We start from the raw sequence: 23,059 nt of genomic DNA, 5'->3' as shown, positions 1-23,059 counted from the left end.
ATGAAATTCAATTTGCAGCTAATTGAATTTTCTGTTGGCAGAAACGTTACAGAAGACATTTTGTCTGTGCCCGAATGTTGGATTTCTTTCATTATCCAGCATGTCTTCAACAACATGAAAAGAATTTGACTGCTTAAGACTTAAAGAGGTGGCACAACTTCTAGTATACATACCCTTTTCGTCTTTTCTTATTGTTACTCTTCATCCTTCATTTGAATCCTGACTGGACCTGTGCACCACATTCACACCAAAACCTGTTCAAAGGTCTTCTCAACATTGTTTGTCTGTTTTTTTTAATGTGTGTCCAACCACAGCTCCTCTTTGAAACACACCAGGTCCCTTTTCAAAGCCGGCTCTTTCCTACAATTGGAACATAACATCTATAGTTCTGTCTGCAGGGCGAGCTTCTTTCTAGCACACCTTTTGTTGCTCTCTGAAAACATAACTCTCCCTTCCCCCCTCGCTACGCTCCTTCAGGGGATTCAAGTAGATAATAGGACATTTCTTCACTTTTAGGCTGCTTCAATATTTCAAATGTGCCTGTTTTGTAAGACCCTGACATCTAACACACCAGACACCCCGGGGTACGGGTAAAAGCTGCATTTGTTGTACTAATAGGTTTACTTTTGTGCTGGCATGTTTTTCCCGTCGACTCCCAGGCTACCTTGCAAGGAGAGAATCGAGGATGTTGACGGGAATTTTAACTTTTTTGTTCGCGGCACCATTGTCTGGTACAGTGTGTGTTACAATCTGAAAGCCAGGACTTGGAGACTCCGTGTTTAAGCCTCTTTTCGTCTCCCTCTCTTTCCACCGGGTCTTTTAAAGAGACATAGAGTAGGAGGGTGAGGGATTCTACAGCTTTTGTGGAAGACGTGAATGCGAGCGAAACTCTTGGAACAGTTGTATGTGATCATTCAGGATTTTCTGTGACTCTCTGAGGGTTAATTGTGAGTCAGAAAGTAAGGCTGTCACTCCAGCGGATGATTGACTGACAGCTGGAACTGCTTCAGAGTGTTTCTTTTGGCTTTCCCCAGGCTGTTGATTATGGTTTGCATTCCTGCTCCTAATCAGTTAGAGAACAGTTCAACCATGATCACTCTGGAAACATGACTTGTCTATCTAATTGAAAAGGGCGGTTATAATTACTCAGATGTTTTTTAAACAGCGTGGCCCAGTGCATAACAAACTTTAAGCAGAATTCATAACTCCCACTTTGTTACAAATTACACCATTAACCAAAGAACAGGAGAGAAAAGAATTGAATTCAGCCACATTCAAGCTGAGAGACCTTTCCAAAGGAAGCCATAGCAACTTCATTCAAATGACCGATCCAGCTGGCCACTCATGTTTGATTGACACATTGCCAGGGCGCTACAGAGGGGGCTGATGGACAAGTGGCATTTATGAGGCAATTACATGAAAGCTCATTCAGCGCGGCTCAGTGTAGTTAGAGGCGGCTCAGAGTCGCAGAGCAAAGCTCGCCGACCATTGCACGCTGAATGAAGCCACAGAGGCCGTGCCTGGCATTGTAAGGCAGCTTGTGTTTGCAGCTCCACATATTTCCAGCATATTTATCAGCTCCTTCTTTATGTGCCTCTTCATTCTTTGCTTGCTTTGTGTATGAATTCCATTAGCAATTCTGCAGTGCTAAGCTTAAGAGTATCAGGACTCACATTGTTGAGGACAAATGTCATGCTCGCCCCCCCCACTCCCACCCCTCCAGCCCATAGCCACTTCTAGACCAGAGCAGCCTTGGAATCAATGATTTTTGATTCGCTGATGAATATGCAAGAAGTCTTCTTATCGGCTAGCCGTTGCCCAGTCCCCCTTTTCTCAGTTCCCGCTTCCCTCCATTACTGTTTTTCATGATGTGCAGTCGGGGAGAGAGGCCAGCCACACCCCTCCGCTGAGTGGCACTCAATGAGGAGAAGAAAAGGGGAAGAAAAATCCGGCCTGGTACTTCCCCTAATGAGCAAATCAATGCATCTGTCCCTCAAGAGAGAGAGAGAGAGAGAGAGAGAGAGAGAGAGAAGCTATTGGGACCCCAAGGACCAGGCCAAAACACTCACACAGAGGCAGTTACCACATGCTATGAATAGGAGCCTTTTTTTAACTTAGCACAACAATATATCAGCCCAGAGCCTCTCATTGGGCAGAGCGGTAATTAATTCAGCAGTTTGACCTACTCGCTAGCCTCTCGTTACCGTTGCTTGAGCCACGCTAATGGTTCAACCTGCCTCATGGCTCGGGCTTCATCTACACATAACCCATAGCAACGGAATGTATTTTCAGCAAGCCAAGACCCAAAACACCTAAAACTATTCTCGCACTGCCAACAGATGTACTGTACACCTCCCGATTCTCATGGTTACTGAGCCACATGGTCCCAGATTTGAGAGGAACATCCCACATGAATTCGAAAACTAGGCCCCACTCGTATAAAAGAAACAACATCATGGTAGAGTGCACCTGATGGAGAGGAGGGTTGGATCTGTGATGGGTGGGTGTGGCAGAGAGGGGAGGTGAGGGGCAGGGTCTGGGGGCATGCACATAAACACAGGCCGCGTCTATAGGCACCCACCCCCCCCCACCTCACCAAGGGAATGAAGGAAAGGGGGGGGTGAGACAGACATTTGTTTTCATGCATATGCTTACACGATTAAATGGGAAGGGCCAGTGGCAGATTGGTATTGGTCGTGTAGAGAGTGGCAGCAGGCGGGTGGGGCCCTCAAATAGGTTTTGTCCCAATCTGAGAATTTGTAGCAGTTCATGCCTTCATAATGAAGTTAAATGAAGCGAGGAAATGCTTGGTTGGCCATGGCCAAAACACAGCACCCCTGATGTTCCCTTGACAGATCTGGTGTGAGCAAGAGCTGGTTCTGGACCACAAAGTGTCAAACTTTGATCCACTGTCAGTATGCATGCAGTTGTCAGATTGCAGTTTTTCTCCAGGTTACGTCAGAAAAATCTGCTTTACAATAATAATAAAAAAATCACATGTGCCATTTTCCCTTTAGATTCTGTATTTCAACTGTTCTGCTTGCACGCTAATGTAGTTTATATACAATACCTGGCTTCTGTCCTGATCTCAGAGGCATTGTTTTGTTCAGATAAGTATGACTAATCAAGATACGTCCACCCGAGCCTCATCTCCACCCAGCATATGGTTTACGTTACCTCTGTCTGCCTTTCCTGACACAATATATCAAAGTCGACATCATTCAGAGACCCACAGCCCTGACTCTGCCCCTATAACTAACCTCGTCTGTCACCCAGTTGTCCTCAGATGGATCAAGGGGGGAAATAGTGGGCTTGATATATGTTTGTAAGTAATCCTGTGATGAATCCAGTCGGTAATTTGCATCCTGGAGGTGGCATCTGGAGGTCTATACCTTCCCATTGTCACTCATTTGTTTTTTGATTCATTTTACTGAGGCCTCTCTGCCTTTCCTGAGTATGAAACCTGGCTAACTTAGGCTAATGACCTGTTGATCACAGGTCAGCACTTCAAACAAACCCACATTAGTTTTAATATCATTGGGTATTTATTTTTACTTGACAGGAAACATTTATTTCCCTGCTTTTCTCCCAAAACGAACATTATTACAAGATGCATCACCTGTGCAGTAATTTTAAAGATTGGTTAGCAGGAGCTGTTCACTCTTTAGTATTTTTCACTTTATAAGAGACCCTGCCATCTCTATCTGAAGTCTCTGCTGTCATGAGAAAGTGAAGAATGTAGTGTGACGGAAAAATGGATTGTTAGTCTGTAGACGCGGTGAGCCCGTCTCAAATCTGATAATGGTAACCACTCACCCTCACTGTCACTAATGGGAAGCATATACTGAAAAGGCAATTAGAAAGACTACAGAGATTTAGTGTTTTCATCATCTTGTTGAAGCCTACAGTATCAAATTCATGGCTAAGTCCCTTACTGATGAAAATGACAGTAATGGCAAGGGGAAATCTGAGTATTTTGGGCATGAAACCATCCTTGTCATCTTAGTTTGTCAATGGAAATGTTAAAATCTTAAAGGGACAGTTAATCTAAAAAGTCAAAAATACATATTTTTTCCCTTTTACCTGTAATGCTATTTATCAGTCTAGATTGTTTTGGTGTGAGTTGTCGAGTCTTGGAGGTATCGGCCGTAGAGATGTCTGCTCTTTCTGGCCTACACAATTCAAGTAGCATTGTAATAGGCCTAACTATTAATGGCTATTTTACACATTCATAAAAAAAAAAGGCAGTAGAAAACCCCACAACTTCACGTCCATATTGCAACGAATTGTAGGTTATTAAATCAGTGAGGTCTGCTGAAGTCTGCACCCCAAGTGGACTCTCCGGAAGTCTGCAGAAAGTCTGCTTGAGGCCCCTTGTGGGCTGGATGAATTGTGGATTTGGACAGCCCTAAGCACTCCTGGACTTCCTGTCAGCACGTCCGCAAAGTCCGCAAGTCTGCTAGTGCGGTGAAGTCTGGACATTTGTATTCAGCCAAATCTTGTTGTGAGCAGTTTCATGTAGGAACTGTTTTCTTTCTACCAAACGGCACCCATCAACCATATCACTGCGCAGAAGGAATCATGCATCACCTGCTAGCTCGTTTAGCACCACTGAGCTAGCTAACTTTACAGCTCAGCTTAGGAGGACACTATTAATATTTACATCTTGTGCTGTTATGAGCACGAACCTCTCGTCCATGAGTAGATGCTCGTTTCCTTCAGTGCAGTGATTCAGTTGGTGGGTGTAGTTTGGTAGAAAGAAAATACTTCACAACAAGGGCTATAGATTACATTTGGTAACAAGATCATGATTTCTGGAAAAATACATTGCTGTTGAGTTTTGCAAATGTATTTTTTTGGCGCTTTGAGCTCCACAAGCCAAGTGCCATCTAGTTCCATTATACTGGAGAGAAGGCAGACATCTGTACGGCTGATATCTTCAGCACTCAGCAACTCACACCAAAACAATCTAGATTGATAAAAAGCACTACAGGTACAAGGAACAATATGTATTTTTAGTTCTGGGCGTGAACTGTCCCTGTTAATATAAACTGAATGTTAGAAAGAGTTGTTGCACCATTTTTGCTTTCTGTGCTTATTTTCATGTCTCTTACTCTTTCTTCATGTGATTTTGTCTCCCTTAGATCTGGTTTGCATTCGTCAATGGCTTCTCAGGCCAGATCCTGTTTGAACGCTGGTGCATCGGCTTGTACAACGTGGTGAGTGTTAATGAAATGTACTCTCTAATGAGCCCATTTTACTCCTTAACCCCATCACTCTCTGAGATAGAGCTGATTTGCCGTGGTGTGCCAAAACTGATCCCTGTATTGCGTGACTATGTCATCAATGTCTTGGAAAATGTCTGCATTATTTATGACCTGTTGTCAAGTCCATATTCCCTCTGTGCCCTAAACTATGTACTGAATACGAAAGAACAACAGCTTTGCTTGCCCCAAAGAGCGTAGTTAGCACGGGCGGCCACGTTTGAATGATAAAAAGAATAGGAAGAATGGAGCAGCGACTGAGAGGGCTGCTGATGTAGGGGGTCCCACAGGGCTCTATAATGGGACCACTCCTAATGAACTCATATTTCATATCTGTCATGAATTAAGTAGAAGTAAAACATGTGCATCTGCAAGTCTGATCTTTAATACCATGCCGTTAAGCCCACAAGGAGTTGATATGTAACTTTAAACTGTTTAGTAAAATCAACTCAATTCAATAAACAAAAAATGAATGAGAGAAGTGCGAAGTGAGATTTTCCCACATTCCTGATTGGCCTCAAATGGAAGTAATTTATGGGAGGGACAAACTGTCAAGTGAGAAGGACATTTCCACAGCCCTGCCTCTTGCATTCATTTCATAATAAACCACCACCTTAGAAGCAGTAGTGTATTTGGGGGGTGGGAAGAGGATTCAGTCTTTCACTTCATCCAAAAATGGAGGGAATTCCTCCGGCTCAGTGGGAGTCTGTCGGAAGCAGTGGGCTGAATCCGCCTCTCAATGGAGATCTTCCTGGGCCTGGCTCTGAATAAGAAAGGAGTCCAGTGGAGCATGTCCTGTGGCCCGCTGGTCCTGCAGACTGAGGCCCGCAGACTCCCACTCCAGATGGGCCTTCGGGGAACTCACACCAACTGACCCACTGAGCCCCCCAGCTACACAATACCATGAGTCCTCTCTCAGCAGCTGCTATACAGAACAACATTACAACACCACTAAGAAATTACACTTTAGCTGAGCCTAAATACCTGCTTCTTAGTCAAGAGCATCGCAGATGTTCATTGGAGATGAGTTTTGCATATGAACAGACTTGAAGCATGACGAATCAAAATAAGAAACCCTGAAGGGTTTTAAGGTCAGTGGTCTTCAATGATGTAAGATAATGAAGGGGGACAGTGGAGAACAATATGAAGCAAATTCGTCTATAAATGTAAAATTGGGTGGCAATGATGAAGACAAGAGGCATCTGTCCTAAGTCTGAAACAATTAGATGTTAGATTCAAAGATTCTACAGTAGTTTCATAGTGTTTTTTTATTTTTAATTTGGTCAAGTTTGCAAAGTGATTTTGTCTAAATATTACCTGTAAACCTAAAGTGTGCAGAAAGTCAGAAATACAAAGTGCAGATGAATAAGTTTAATAAGAATTAGACTGAGCCACACTTTTATATATGCACTGTAAATGCTCTAAAAAAAAAAGCAGTCTCAGAAACCAGTGACTATCAGTTTCACCATAAAATTCTGGGGGCTGCTGTTTATTTGTGTTCTTTTTGTTCTGTAGATTTTTAATTGTCTTTTTTTTTTTTTTACATTTTATTGTATTATTGTTGTAATTTTTTAGTATATATAGGCAATATAAAGCGAAATCATCGTCAGACGATAGCTGATGGGTTCCAAGATTACCTTTCAACCATTGCGTTTCGCCTCTCCACGCTGACTGTTCACCTGCTGTTCAAACGTAATTGGTCAGTACTACTCAGACTAGGCACAGAAACCAGAGCACTTCTGATACGAAAATCTCCACCCACTGCCCACAGATTCTGCGCACATATACAGAATCTGTTTATTCAGATCATAAAAAGTTATCATGTTGACCTTTTTAGTTGAGATTATTTTGTCACACTTGCTTCTCCCAAGATTAAAATTGATATTCATGCCTAATAGTGGATGAGACAAGGTGTTTTGAATGTCATCACTTCTGAGCTCAGAACAATAAAGAAGGTGGTCATATGTGTCGGTTTCATTTGTTGGAAAATGAAATATTTGCGTGAAACATAAAGTAATTGGAGTTCATCTGTAATTTAACCACTCATGTCTCTGCGTGTCTGTGTGTGTTTTTCTTGTGCAGATCTTCACTGCTCTGCCTCCTCTCACACTGGGAATATTTGAGCGCTCCTGCAGGAAAGAGAACATGCTGAAATACCCAGAGCTCTACAAAACCTCCCAGAATGCAATGGGCTTTAACACCAAGGTAACACTAGTTTCCATCACATGTTCTTTATTTGCAACACGACCAGATTTAAATACTATTAGATGACTTAGTATTCTCACTGCGGTCATCTTAGGTGCTATATCGTAGGCAACTGGACTTGCTTAAGTTTCTTGAAGACGTTTCATGTTGATGCTTCTTCAGTTTTGAAGAACTAATGAAGCTCCTTGGGTGAGAGTTGAAACGTCTTCAAGAAACTTAGGCAAGTTCAGTTGCCTATGATATAGGACTTAAGATTACCATGACCTGGATGACTGAGAATCTTCTTCTTCATCTCCAACTTGTTGCTCTCACTGTGGTGTTTTTGTTGCACTTTTCTTTTTAAATCTTCTCTGGTCTATGTCCCGCTCTGTGTAGCTACAGTAACATAATTTCTTCGTATTTAGCTCACATGTTTTTCCAAATTTAGTGCAGTATTGAAAGCAAATGTTCCTGAGTTGTGAGGAACTGGTATTCAGTTAATATTTGGTATATATTTTAGTGCTCCCAGTCTGTTGCCATGGTCTAATTTACTGTTTACATACTTTATCATCATCTAAAATTACAAATGAATGTTGTGCTCCACCTAACAAACGAAAAGGTCAAATGTTCCAGCTCTTACAACCAATTAACATCAAATTAATGCCATGAGACGTTCATGTCGTGTTGTTGTTCGGGACTGATGCATCTCCCGTGTCAGTGACCTGGCAGCTGTAGTCGCCCGGTCTCCAGTCGTAGCCTGGCTTGGCCTGGCTTGACCTATTCTGTCTGGTTGCCGGGGCCGTCCGTTAGCTTTCCCCCGCTGGTAATAAAGATGTCTCCTCCTTTCTCCATGCTGAGCCAGAGCCCTGGACCCTCCTCACAGGCGTGGTGACCTGGTTAGCACAGCATGGAGGTGGATTAAAGACGGATTGGCCATGGCGGTCAGGGGCAGGGAAGGTCAGATGGGTTGGGGGATGCAGCAGAAAGAATCGGGGTGAAAAAGGAGGGAATAGAGAGAGTGTGCTGTTATTGTGTGACAGCGTTTGTCGCGGAAAATTATGCAATTTGTTTAAGTGAGGAAGTTGTTTGTTCTCGGAGCAGAGCTGTCAGATTGAGTTTAACCCACTGAGCTGCCATCTTGAGTTTCACTGAGCAGGACATCTTACTTCTGTTGACAATTTTCAGATTGACAGAGCAAAGTATGAGGTTCATTACGCCATGATTTATCAATAATAAAAATAATTGTAGCCCTTAGAGCTGCAACAATGAATCAATCTTATCATCAACTATTATATTAATCACGTTCCAATTTGATAATTGATTAATCAGTTTGAGTGATTTTTAAGGACAAAGAAGTCCAAATTCTCTGATTAAAGCCTCTTAAATGTGATTATTTTCTGGTTTCTTTCCTCCTCTATGACAGTAAACTCCTCTTTGGATTGTGGACAAAACAAGACATTTAAAGATGTCAACTTGGGCTTTAGAAAACACTGATCAATATTTTTCTGACATTTTATAGACCAAATAACTGACCAGTTAATCAAAAAAATAATTGACAGAATAATCAACAACAAAAAAATAAAGTAATGATAAAAATAATAAAAAATAATACAAATAAAAATAACAAAAATAATTTAAAAAATGATAACAAGAATGCAATAATAAAATCATTTAAAAAAAATGTTAGTTGCAGCCCTACAAAATGTCACAGCTGCCTTATTGACTGAAAATAATGTATGTGAGCAAGTCTGTCCCAGAGCTGTTATTGCAAACTCTACAGAAAACACGTGAGATTATAAACTCAGGCTTGATTAATGAACATCCTACAGGTCATTATGTGAGTTAATGTTAGTAAATCAGTACTTGTTATAGCCTGGATTGTTTTTAGAGGTCATTTAGTGGTAAAACAGACACACTAAATACATGGTGTTTGTGTCAGGAGTTGACAGCATCAGACAATGTCTTTATTCCATCAGTTATATAGCAGATCAGAGATATTTATCCTCACAGCTGCTGATTTAATCCAGAATTTTGTTTGAATTCTGTTGTGGGACAGATTTTCCCTTCATTAATTTTTTTATGAAGACTTCATTACCTTTACGTGCCAGAAAAGGGTCACAAAAGTATGCGTCTGATAGTTAGACGCAAATGAACCTCAATTTTGTTTGGGACACATTTTCCAAGACCCATAAATGATGACTCGGCCAGGTCAGCAGGTTGTTTTTGCTGGCTTGTCCACTCTTTTCCCGAGATATTTTCCTTGCAGCTGGCCTGAGGCAAGGCGAGAAAATCCAGCAGGAATTTGGCCCCTCGAAGCCTGTCTTTCTGCGCGCATGGCTCTTTTGTACACAACAGATACTGTCTTTGTGAATTAAAGCTGTTTGTGTTGAGGTGAGAGAAGGGAGTGACCGCGGGTGTTAGAAACTCGAGGCGTGGCTTCCACTGTGTCGCCCGTTCACTTTTAATTACGTATTCCTGACACTTGAGTCCCTCTAATAAACAGGCTTCCCTTCATGTGGTCGTACCAATTACAGCAGTTTACCAGCAACTATCACCTCTCATACACCACCTTTTATATTCCACTGTTTCTTTCCCTTTTTACGTCACTGGTTCAGAAACAGGAATGGGTGGGTAGCTCTGGAAATATTTGGCTCAATATTAATTACCAGCATTCATGCTTTTTTTTTTTTTTTTGGCAATTAGGAGTTCCACAAAGGGCAGAATCTTTACAGGACAGACCGGGCATTCATTCGGCAGGGATCCCTAGCAACTTGCTGGGATACAAGGGAAAGAAAGGGAGCAGGGTGGCTGGAGGGGTGAAAGGGAGGATCCCACTGTGACAAATGATTATGAACATTTATTGATTTCATTAGCATTCATTATTGTTGAGGGGAAACTCGGGCTTGTTTGCACCCCCTCGGCGTGTTGGGATATTTGAGGAGGAGGGTGAGGGAGAGCTGTCGGTGGGAGGCTAATTGGCATAAACATGTAATTGTAACATTAGTGATAATTTAGTCCACATTTGACCACAGAGACAGAAGGGTGGGGGGTTGGCTTTGGTCAGCCCTCGCTCAGTGTATTGGGTTTTGTGTACACAGTGGGAGGGTGAGTTAATCCTGGGTGGGGGGTGGCTGCTATGGGACTTTGTTTGGTTGATAGGAAAGGCGAGGAGGTCGTGCCACAGAGGCCAAGGTGTATTACAAAGACTCAAAGTCTAGAACAAGACTTTTTCTTTAACTGTACCCTGTCCTGCTCTGCTCCTCTCCTCCTCCTCCTCGTTTTTCACGTCCTTTCCTGGCACCATCTTGGAACAACCCCACAGTGCAGAGCAGGACTAATAGTTATTCCAAAACGACTCAAATCCCAAGAAAGTTTGACTCTCAGGGTGTCCTGTGTGTCTCAAGTAAGCCATGTTTTATGTTTTACTGACAGATTTGCTGAAGTTGTTGAAAAGGTTTGTTTTGAAGAAAGCGAGCCTCTAACTATTCGTCTGCCAAGAACAGATGATTAAAAAGAGGCCAAAGATTAAAATGTGATGTTTTTTCTGTTTTTATTTTTCCCCCGTCAGCCGTTTGCTCTCTCGGTTTGACGAATTTTCAGCTCTCAGAAGTTAACACCGACGTCTGGGTCAGCACAGGGAGGAAAAAGGGGGCACGAATGTGGAGCGGTTTTTTGGCAGAATAGATTTCACGGCTGTTTCATGCTACATCGCCCATTAGTGTTTTGTTTGGCTCCGGTGTTGCATAATGTAAATTTGAAACAAGGTGGTTTTGGAGTGGGAGTATTGATTTAAAAGACTCATCCAAAGTCTGCATGCTTGCACACACAGACACACACGCAGACTGCGGTCCACACCGCGATTTTCCAGGCTCTTAATAATTACCATGAAAACAGTTTAATCTCTGTCAGGCCTGTCAGTCTCCCTGTGTGTGTTTCTAGACTGATTTCTGCTTGTTTAAACTCTCCTGTCATTTATTTCTACACCAGTTAAAATTCTCACATGAAAGGGCCGAAGCCTAATGAAATGCAATGAGAGGAAACCCTCACAGCAGCACATATATTAATGTTGTATAATGTTCTCTTCATCAAGGCCAGGATGTGCATTCCACAGTGTCTTATACTTTTTTATTTGACTCTGTGAAACACGGTATAATCTTTTAAAAAAAAGAAGTTAAAACGTGCACTGACGTTGTCCACTTGCCTTTCACCGCTCGTACACACACTCAGCAGCCTCTCTCTCCCCCATAACACACACAGAGGATATACAACGTGTCTGTCAGCGGGGTGGCCATTCAGCGAGGAGGCCCCGACAAAACCGCCACTTAGCCTAGCGCTGGGCTGGCACAAAAGGCCCAGGTCAGGGGTCACTTGGAAGGCTGGAGCTCCCCACACCCTTTTCTCATGCTTTTTTTTTTCTCTCTCTGTCTCCCTCTCTCTTCTTTGAATCTCCTGCCGCCTCCAACAACCCCCCACCCCTCTCGTCCTCCCTGCCTCCTTCCCCTCCATCCTTCTCCCCTCTTCTCTTCTCTTTTTTTTTTTTTTTTTGCAGGTCTTCTGGGCCCATTGTCTGAACGGCCTCTTCCACTCCGTCATCCTCTTCTGGTTCCCCCTTAAAGCCTTCCAGCATGGTAAGTAGCTCCCAGAGACTCCGCCACGGCCCTCGGTGGACTCGCAGGATGAAGAGGGAGGACAGTCAAACACACATACTTTGTCTCAATTAGGTCTCTCTTCAACCGTCCAGTCATGAATTACAAACGTGTGTGCGAGAGAGACACACACTCAAACGTATATTTATGTTTGCACAAGATAACCCACTGAAATGCTTTTACACACAGTTATTTGCCATTTTTTATAAACACACTCCTCAGATTCAGACTTTCCAGATGATTGTTCAGTGCAGACAGTGGTGCTTTTTATTTAAATAGACAGCTATCAGTCTTTTTTGTGTGTGCACTTAATTTAATCACAATAAATTTATTTGTCTGTATAAGGTCAATTGTGCATGTTCGTGCACATTGAGATGCAAGGTTTCTGTGTGCGAGTGCAGAGAGAATGGGGATCTTTGAGCCGGTAAGTCTTGGCTGGCCAGAGCAGAGGACCACACAAGCTTGTGCCTGCTCTCCAAACAAAAGCGCCAAGCCCCTTCACTCTGACTGACAGGCTGTCAGAAAAGCCTCAGCGCACACAAGACATGTGACCAGCCGGAAGTAAAGGGAGAGGGAGCCTCTCTTTCTTTCTTTCTTTACTGGCAGTCTCACACTGCTGATATTTTAGCCTCAGCCGCAGCCCAAAGCCACGTGGAGCAATATGTCAGTTTAATTTGTATTTTATTAATTTAGGAAATTCCTCTAACCTCTGTTTTAGGAAAAGTGCTCTCAGTAGGTTGGATTCTTGTGTAATGGCAGAAGAAATAACCATTTTGTCAGAAAAACAGTCATGTTCTTTCTATTTCAGCAGTGAATTAGCGAGAACATTTAATTTCTGACCATGATTAATGCACACCATTTCAGCTCCCAAGTCTCACTGATGGATTTTCATCGAAACACTCTTTCCTAATAGTTGCGAAAGACAGAATTAACATTCCAGCCTCTCTCAAAGGGCAGTAATGGAGGCAGCATTTGACTGCGGTTTTCACTTCACGTTCCCATGTCCGCCTTTTCTATCTGAGTCTCTAACAGAGCGATTTACACTAAAGTTCACACTGAGATGTGCTAAAAGTAATATCCTACGCACTGTCTGGTTGTTTACTCTTTAGATCACCTAATGGAACTCTGTATGAAACCCAAGATCTGAAAAGAGACAGCTTTGGCCCTAAAAGCTTCTGTTGTCGATTCCCTTCACAGATACAGTTTTTGGCAACGGAAGAACTCCAGACTATCTCCTCTTAGGCAACATGGTTTACACGGTAAGTGCACCAATCTTCTTGACAGGCAGTGTTAAACGGGTCAGGTGTCTGAGCCAAGTGTTATCCAATTTCTGTGAATAAACATCAGGCGGACTTCCTTTTCTTCTGCCGTTCTTTTCCTGCACTGATCTTTTCTAGTTTTATACTGTACAGTATCTAAAACAAAAATACACACATATTGAAAATTCAGATATGTTTGATGCACTTCCCATGACTGATTTTAGTATTGAAGGGGGACAGGTTGGTTTAATGTCAGTATGATTTGTGTCTCCACAGTTTGTGGTCATCACAGTTTGTCTTAAAGCCGGCCTCGAGACCTCATCCTGGACCATGGTAAGTTGATGGCTCTCTCCTCTCTCACTAAGATTCTGCTATCTCTTTCCAGTTCCTGCATTTTATGTGACCACCGATACTTGTGACACATTTTACGTCCTCTTCTTATCTCCGAGTCTCTTTATGGTTTGTGTCCCTCTGAGCTTGTAACTGTAAACCCAGTGAAATGACATGCAGCGTATGGTAACTGCTTCAACTTACTAGAATCCACTCAGTGTGAACTTTAATGCCCAAATTATAAAAATGGCAACAAACAAGACAATAAAATGTATGACAATGATGGCCTAATGCAATTTATTAAAGCCCAGATCTGCAGTTAATGAAGAGCCTAAGATTGTTACAATATAAAAGGCTAATGCAATCGTATATCACTCCAGCTAAATTAAATCAATATAATGGCAGTGTCCCAGATTTATGCACTAAATGTACTGAGGTGAAGGGGACACTGTTTCATTGTGTTTGGCAATGCAGTATGAGATTTAAACAGCAATAGAAAAGATTATTTTAAACAGCACTCCTATGGACCCTAGGTTTTTCATCTTAGGGCTATACCCACAAGACCACAAGTATGTCAAATCTGAACAGATAATGACAGATAAGTGTTTCCTGCATCCCAAAAGATCGATCGCAATGTTTTGGAAAGAATAACAGACCAAGAGCTCTGTCTTAACCATACACCCGACGCAAAGTGGCGCACAGTGCAGCGCAACTGTTATTGCTAGTTTCAGTCTGACACAGTTTTCACGGCCAGCGCCCATGTTTTGGAAGTAGCAGCTGTACTCAAGCCTATCTGTGTGCCCATGGGTGTGTGAGTCTTAAAATGAGCTGTGGTCAGGGCCATGGTTGGCATATTGCTATCTGAGGCAGCAGAAAGCAACATAAGCAACATAAACCTGGTTTAAAATCAATAGCGCAGTATTTTCCTGCTATTTAAAGGGCACCTTATCGAGATGGTAAGTTGGATCTACATAGGCGGGTACGCAACCATCCTACACTCTGCTTGTCACACACCGGAACATGCGGATGTGTTGCAGGTGGGTAAAGTAATACATCATCAATGAGGAAAATATTAATTATGTTCTGTGAAATGTGAACGTAACACAGAGCGTAGCACGTCCGACTCCTCATTAAGAGAGACACTGTGCGCATTTAACCCACGAGGAGCAGCGTAAATTTAGTGATTACTTTAGAAGCTGTTTCCTCTTTCATGTTCATAACTACAGTACGATATTTTCTGCAGTAATATTACTGCTCTTGCTGCATTCCTCTCAGCAGAAAACGGCTTGCCTCTCCAGTTTGGTGAATCCACCATGTAAATAACAGTGCACGAGGTTCAGGCACACTTTGCTTTTAAAGGCATTTGGAGATGACACTCTAATTTGTTGAATTCATTGCCCTTTTTACATTGCCTGTTCAAAAACAGGAATCACGCTGTTGAGCCGCCTCACTCTGCTATATATAAAATACGATCGAGGAATGTGGGGACAGGGTTGTCTCGCCTCTAATCTGCCACGGCAGGTAGTAACAGCTCAGAAATGGTGTCTGTATAAACAGGACATTCTGCCAGACAGGCGCATGGGTGGCATGGGTGTGACATTTTGATGACATATTATACATGGGACCCAACATGGTAGATTTAAAAAGTAGCTGTTAACTCAAAGAAGACTGTAAATGTCCACAAAGTGGGATAATGAGGTCCAGGAGCTCCTTCCCCTTCGAGCAGAGGATGAGATCAGCCGACATTTAATGGACAGTAAATGATTTTTACTGACATGTTAATGCCATTATTGTTGTTTAAAAAGCGCTGCTGATCACACCTGATTCACACTCATTTGATCCTGCAAAGCAATGAAGCAGTGTATAATCACACACTGGAGCAGAATGATGCCGTATAACGCAAACTCTGCGTAAAAAGGACTCATATTACACCCAAAACACACCTATGATAAATTAAGGGGCTAAATGCAACCCCTTTGTCCATTGTGTTACATATTGGGTCAGGCAAATAACTTTTCCTTTAGAAAGTGGGACGTATATATGAAAAGTGACACAGTATAAGAAGGTTTGGGGACTATTTATTTCTTCTTTGTGATGTGGGGATTTTGATTTCTGTCGCCTGATTCTCCACCAACAGTTCAGTCACATCGCCATCTGGGGAAGCATCGGCCTGTGGGTGGTGTTCTTCATTATCTACTCCTCCTTGTGGCCCCTCATCCCTCTGGCTCCTGACATGTCAGGCGAGGTAAAGAAATGCATGCTTGCATGTACTCATACACATGCTTATACATCTACACACACACACACACACGCTGTCCCTCTCCGCCTCGCAGCACCACCTTCCTGTGGTACTAAAGAAACTGCTGATATAATCGTCCATCACTGACAGACCTACAGTGCCTCATAATTCATTTTCTACTACAGACACATGCTGGTGGGAAAATTTCAGAGTCAAACTTGACACCAGTCTTTGTAAGGAGAGCCAGAGGGGTGTAAACTGTCAGACCTCTGGCTTGTGTTGCATAATGACTTAATTGGGCCAATTAGCCCAATGTTTGTGTTACATTGCCCTCCCTCGGCTCTGAGTATCCACAGGTGACATTGACACAGTAAAGCAGTCTGAAAGCTGCGCAAAGAGAGGTTAGAGTGTATTTGCTATTCGCGCTGATGTCCTAAAAATCTACTGAACAATCACCAGGATCAGAATCTGAGTTTAAAATGCACTTAAAAGTTCATTAATTGTTAAAAAAGATTTTAAAAAAATGGCCCTTTTTGTTTAACACTGTTTACTTGTTTGAGTTGTTATTTACATGTGAATGGGACTACTGTGTCGCTGGGTCACCACAGGTGGTCAAAGAGAGCCTATTAACCACAGGTGACATTTCCCAGTGCATTCTGGGGAGGTGAATGAGGCATCTTTTCATTAGTGAACAAGAACCCAGCAGGAGGGCATTGAAAGAAAAGGGTTGGCACCACACAGCATGCTGCAGGAGAATATCTATCTATCTGGATGCTGTTTGTGTGTGTCCTGTTTGAGATAATGCGACTGGCATTTGGGGACTCAGTGAAGGTTTAAATTGTAACACAGTTCATTAAAGGGCTATTTGATTGTTTTGGGGAGTTCATCATTTTACACCAGTTTTGGCCATCAGTGGCAGTACTGGATGGACTCCAGTGGCCCAGTAGGAAGATCTGTAACTGGGACATTTTGCTTTGAAACCCATGGATTAAAGAAGTGAATTTTTCTCATGTATGATTAATTTTTAAAAGCAAGAAGAGTAAAAGGTGTCTGTGTACAGTAATGCTCTGGAGCATTAGCATTAGCTCTGGCAACAGGCATAAGGAAGCTTTGTTTGTTGTGATTCAGGTGAGGTTGAAGATAGAGTCCAGGTTATGTTTTACTACTCATTGTATGATGATTTAAAGCAGTGATACAGGCACGTGTAAATTGTTGATGTCAAACTAATACTTTAAAGGGTAACTTCTGTATTTTTCTGTACAGAACAGTAATTTTATCATTGTTAAACCCACTTTAATCAAAGTCAACAGGAAAAAAAACCCTCCCAAAAACCATCTTGGTTTGTGTTTTCACTGTTCCAACAATCTCCAACTAGTAAGATAAAATAAACCCTTAAATCATCCAGTCAGATGTGGAAATATGCCAGTTCTATACACCCTAAAATGACTGATTATTTAAATGTAGCCTGGTGGGTTTGGCAATAGCAATTTAGCTGTTTCTGGTGAAACAAAAAGGATCTTACTGTTAAACATAAAGGTCTTTCTCTGTAGGGATCCTTTCCATCATGTTGTCAGTAGTGCCACACATTTATGGACAAAATGATAATCATGATTATTATTTTGATCAGTATAAAGATCATGATTACTTATTGTTTGTAGGGACAAAATCTTTTTATTGCACTTTGACATTTAAATAAACAGAGCACTGCTTTTACTTCCATGTTGTGCTACATTTCTGCTAAAGTACAGGTCTTTGCATCAAAATAAGACTGGTCCTGATCCACAGTGCATCTCCTAAAAACAAAATATAAAAAAAAATGTACCAGAACTTTTTACCCTGAAGTGAATTGACAGAGCACTGCTTTCATGTTCACATTGTGCTACATTCCTGCTGATTAACAGATCTTTACATCAAAATAAGACTTAAAATAAGGTTCTTCTTCACTTGAATTCACTGCATCTTTTATGGATATGTATCTGCCACCGTATATATATAAATATATACTGTATATTTATTACAGTGGTCACAGTACCATGATGTGCTGCAGTGTTGTTGTTATGAATATCTGAGTTGATGCCAGACAAGGACAGCAACAGTACTGTAACGTTAGTGACGTGATCATTATAGGCCTTCATTCATTCATCGTACTGCAGACTGTTGTGTTTTTTTCAGGCGGTCTCACAAGTTAGTCTTGTTGTTTTGTGGTGCAGATGCAGGTCTCGTGCACTCCTTGCATGTGATTTGTTCTCTTCTGTGTCCAAACACATGAAGATGATGGCTGATAACAGGTGATTTTAGTTTTGCTTGTCCGCAGTTGCAACACACAAGACAGTTTTTCACAGCCTGCTGCTGCAGGTGCACACATAGCGGCCCGGCAGCTCATCAAAAGAGTAGCCTGGCTGTTAGTCAAGGAAGTGCTTGATTTGATATAAAGCAGAGTTTTCCATAAGCAGAGCACATATTTTAAAAGCCAAAATCGCAGCAGGTCACGCTCATTAAATTGTGGGAAGCTAAAATTGTGATTGTGATTAATTATCAATTAATTGCACAGCCCTAGTTGTCAGACACTTACAAGAGACATCTGAGCCTGTCAGTGGCAAAAACAAGCACTTTTGGTGGATGTAAATCAATGGTGCACACATGCCCCGAGTTGTTACATTGCAGCTGGTTTTGCCACTGCCAGCTGCAACACTCTGGCTCTGTACTCAACCAGGTTAAAAACTGTTGTTCCATCAGTCACTTCGACACAAAAACATTGGAAGATAGGTTGTAAAACACTGAGGTTACCCTTTAAGGGTTACACTATTCAGTGAAGTAAATTTCTGAGTTAAATTAATATAAAAAACTTGGGTTGGGTTTTAAGAAGGGGACTGTTTTGTATCACTCTTGGACAGAAAAGGACAGATGACAACATTCTTTGTTTGCAATGCAGTTGCTGTGTCTTAATATAAGTGTGTAGGACTGCTGGGCACTTAGTAAATAACATAACTAACTACACATCTCAATCGTACACACTCACAGACACACACAAACACAGAGGCGATGGTTATATTAGCTTCACTCTATCCCCTGTCTGTGAAGCCCGCTGCTTTCATCCATGCCCTGCAGCACTTGACTGAAGACAGTAATGGTGTCCTGTGGGTAGCTGGTAACCCTACGCCCCTGCCCCAACTCAGGGATGCCAGTACATCATCAAACAGGGACACATCTCTCCGAAACCTGAGAAGGCATCAGAGACACACTCTCAGCTTGCTGCCTCTGAAGAGCAGGATTATTCTCCACCCTGATGCAGCCTCACATACTTGGCCACGGCCTCCTCCAAGTGTACTTGAATCTTCAAATATTTTTTTTTGCTTTCTGTCCTTCAATCTATTTTCTTTTATTCCTCCTCTTTTACTTTTTGCATCAGCTTTTTCCTCTTTGTTCTCTCTCTGTTCACCACCCCCTCCCTCCACCTCCACCCTGCCAGTTGAAAACCTGCCCGAGGGCCAACAACATAACAGACACCAGAACTTCTTTCTCCTCCTGTTTCTGCTCTCACTCACTACCCAGCTCGCCGCCTTTAACAAGAGACGCTGAGCAGCGCTGAGCTTCATGTGAACGCATTCATCACTGTCAGGCTAAATATTCTTTGGACGATTGACAAGGCAGGTGCAGGATCCATCCACAAAAAACACCCTCAAACAGCTAGTGTGCTTTTCACAGTTACTCCCACAACTGGCTCATCCCGTTTGCACCTCATACAAGTCTGACACAGATATCAAAAGAAAATGTGAGATTATTGTGTTCAAGCCGTGTAATCTGCCACACTAAGCAGCTTAGCTGCACCTCAGGAGATGTCTCGTAGGCTCTGTCACACTGACCTGCCGTCTGCTGACTCGCCTCTGTTATCAACACAGCTGTCTCCTGTACAGTTGATCCCCTCTCTCGCTTCGCTTCTCACACACACCTTTTGCTATTTTCAAATGTCTGTGGCGAGCTGCGGTAGAGAGACTCTGGCTCTCACTCAGACTCAAGTGCTTGTCATCAGCACATGGATTTTACACTCAACAAGTGTGCATCAGATTGTTCCACAGTTTCTGCTCAGTGATAAGAAACAGTTTCCCAGAAAGGGATCCTTTTACCAAGAAGATTGTTGGTACGAAGCAGTGCCAGGAATACACTCAGGGCTATCTTTACCTGTCGGTGAGATATTGATGATATTAAAAGCAGGAATGAAAACAATTTCTTGGGAAACACGCCCAATGATTAGTCTCTGTTTACAGGCATTTCGAAAGAGTGGTTTATGTTTAAGGGCAGATTTATTTCGTTTAGTTGTATATGAGTTATACAACAGTTTATCACAGCAAAAACAAGAATAACATCTTCATTCATCCATCAGCCACTGATGTTCTATTTTCTGACTGAATGTGCTCAGTGGAAGAGACTTTATTTGCATCTGTTTCCTTACTCACATGTGACTTGTGTGACATAGGGACCTCCTGTTGTTGTAACAATGGCACAAGTAGTTTCCCACGTCTGTACTAAAAATAAAACAAAGTTGGACATAAAATAATTAATAACCATAATTCTGACCCTACACACAGAGATTATTCGATGTTATTAGTCTTGGCTGAATATGCGTTAGAATATTTTTTTCATCGTCAGGAATGATAGAACTGATAGAGCTTTATCTGTAGGGACGGGAATCAACATATGGTTCCAGTTGAGAACTGGTACCAAATTGATTTCTCATATTGATGCTGGCGTGTTTCTATGGTGGTTGCACATAAAAACACAGTGATGGCATGCTGTCATGTCAGAAAAATTATCATTTCAAGTACAGTTGAAAACACTAAAGATATGCTGAAACATCTTTCTAGGCAACTAACACAGTCTCACCCTGACCTCATAACATATCAGTGTTTTGGTCATGGACTTTTCACGTCCACATACAACGTGCAAGGTACATTGGTTGCGTTGGTTGTTGACGTTCTGGAACCCTTTGTCAAGTTCTGCCTGTTACATGCATTGTCTTCTTTCAAGATACACTTCCATTTTCACAGGAAATTTTATGTTTACATACACTCTCTTTCAAATTAAACACACTGCATATGTACAGCACCACAAATTGACATTTTATTTCCTTCAACAACCAACGCACGTGGTTAGTTCTAGAAAAAACTGCTCTCTCGGGTGAAAGTCGGTCTTTAATGGACCCATCCACCAACCCTCCCACCTGCCCCAGTCGGACTTTCGCCGCCTTAATGTTTATTCTTGTCCCGCTGCATTTCCCCCTGACGCCACCGGGAACCATTAAACTATAACAGCGACCGGCTGTGCATCATGCTGACATTAAAGGACACCTTTTTTGTTGGTTTCTGACGCAGCAAGTCACTGCCCAAACACTGAATTTCGACCACTTCGAAATGAGATCAGGCTCAGGCAACATGGACTTAAATTCAGGGAATGCCCTGTGCCGCTGCTTTCCAAATGAGCAACACTTCCGTTACCAAAGGTAAATATCCTAAAACATAATAATTCTCAATACCTGTGTAGGCCTACTTTTTTTCCCCAGGACACAGTATGGGAATTGATAAAGAATTGGACCAATAAGCAGAAGCGATAGTGCCACTGGCATCAAAAAAATCATATTAATTCTCATCTCTATTTGTCTGAATTGCAAAATTCTAAGATCCTCATGTTCTGTAATTCTTGTCATGAAGACACATATTTAAAAAGCCAATGTTGCGTATCCTTTTACTGCTGTGGTTTTGGACTTCATGACAGATCACAGCAGTGTTTGGCGCATTTTAGTCCATTGTTTCTGTGTGTTTTTATTACTCTTCAGGCAGTTACTGGTTTGGAAACCATCTTAAAGAGAAACTTGAGACATGCTTAAGACAAGTAATCCATCAAAGTTAACAGTAAGACATGTTTAGCTTTCAGTCAAGGATGATTGGTGTTGTTTGCAGCGTACCTGAAAGGGCAGGTGGATTCGAAATGTTGACGAAAGTTGATGAATTTATGTCCTTTCACATAGAAAGACTAAAATATTGGATAATGAATTGTGACATTTTGGAGGCAGAAGCATTGCTTGTAAAACAAATTCACATCAGCAGGCAGACAAAGAAACAAAAAAATTTGATGGGTTATTAGGTCTGACTGTAAACTCTGGGCTGTTGACCAAAACACTCACATTTGTGTTTATTTTGTATTTGAGCGCCCGTAATCTGTGAGTAATCTGTCTTTCTTAGAGAGCTTTAATTCTTCTGTTCTTTAAACTTTTCAGAAACCCAGTGATGGAATTACTGACCCTTGTTCGTCACTGCTGTTGACTTAGTCCCTCTGTGGTACTTGTGGAATCCTTGTGCTCCTTCTTTAAAACTCATGAGCGTGTCGTGTGGGAGGTTTTGTTAAACTCTTGTCCCCAGATCTGTCAGTCCTCCCTTGGCTAATGATTGATAAACAACACAACACATGCTTAGTGCAATAATAACTGACCGTGAGGTACGGTATCAGTGAGGAGCACAGTTTTAATCTGCTGTACACACATGGTAAATGTGTAGATGTGGCTGTGAGACTGCTGAGCTACAAGTGTTTGTGTAAAGAGTTTTTTCTCTCTGTTTTCCTAGTCGACGTCTTGCTGTCTTTGTTGGGCACAGAGAGCATGGAGTGGATGAAGGACCCAGCTGAGAAAGTCATTGTTTGCTTTACACATTGACCTCTCTTAGGGTGGTTATTGGCTGATTTGTTTCAGTTGATGGCATTTTGGGAATCTGTGGATTTGCCTGGTGCAAGCAAAATTGCCTTTTTGCTCCTTTTAGTTGCTGTCTTAGTCATTTTTTTTTACTTCTCATTCTTGTTCTTTGACTGAACATGCTTCTTTCAGTCATCCTCAGTCATCTGGTTCTTCTATACAGTGCTGTGTTTGCTGCCTACTTATCCATGAGAAGCGTAGTATTCATAAGAACGCCTGTTGAGGATTGGAGCCGCATTTGGCCAAATGTTTAGTTTCATCTTCAATTTCCCTCCTCTCCTTGAAGCCAGCATGTGCAGTGTTGTCTGGTTAAGCCAGCTGAATCAGCCAATTGGAGAATCAACGTGGATAGATGCAGACAGGACTCAACTTAGTCTAACCCTTCTCCTCTCAGTCTA

At 42.1% G+C, this 23,059-nt stretch overlaps 1 protein-coding gene across 5 annotated transcripts in view; it reads left to right on the top strand.

Annotated features, from left to right (window-relative positions):
• atp8a1 (ATPase phospholipid transporting 8A1) overlaps positions 1 to 23,059 on the top strand; it is a 143,028-nt gene that overhangs the window by 106,031 nt on the left and 13,938 nt on the right. For all 5 annotated transcript variants that reach the window (XM_078169460.1, XM_033633450.2, XM_033633453.2 and 2 more), the window contains 6 exons: positions 5,145 to 5,219; positions 7,347 to 7,469; positions 11,998 to 12,076; positions 13,292 to 13,353; positions 13,630 to 13,686; positions 15,821 to 15,928. In XM_078169460.1, the coding sequence (XP_078025586.1) occupies positions 5,145 to 5,219; positions 7,347 to 7,469; positions 11,998 to 12,076; positions 13,292 to 13,353; positions 13,630 to 13,686; positions 15,821 to 15,928 (504 nt within the window). The remainder of the gene's footprint in view (positions 1 to 5,144; positions 5,220 to 7,346; positions 7,470 to 11,997; positions 12,077 to 13,291; positions 13,354 to 13,629; positions 13,687 to 15,820; positions 15,929 to 23,059) is intronic.

Source organism: Epinephelus lanceolatus, chromosome 7 (assembly GCF_041903045.1).
Source record: "Epinephelus lanceolatus isolate andai-2023 chromosome 7, ASM4190304v1, whole genome shotgun sequence".
NCBI lineage: Eukaryota > Metazoa > Chordata > Actinopteri > Perciformes > Serranidae > Epinephelus > Epinephelus lanceolatus.
The sequence above is the reverse complement of the archived record's forward strand: the minus strand, read 5'-3'. Positions and strand labels throughout refer to the sequence as shown.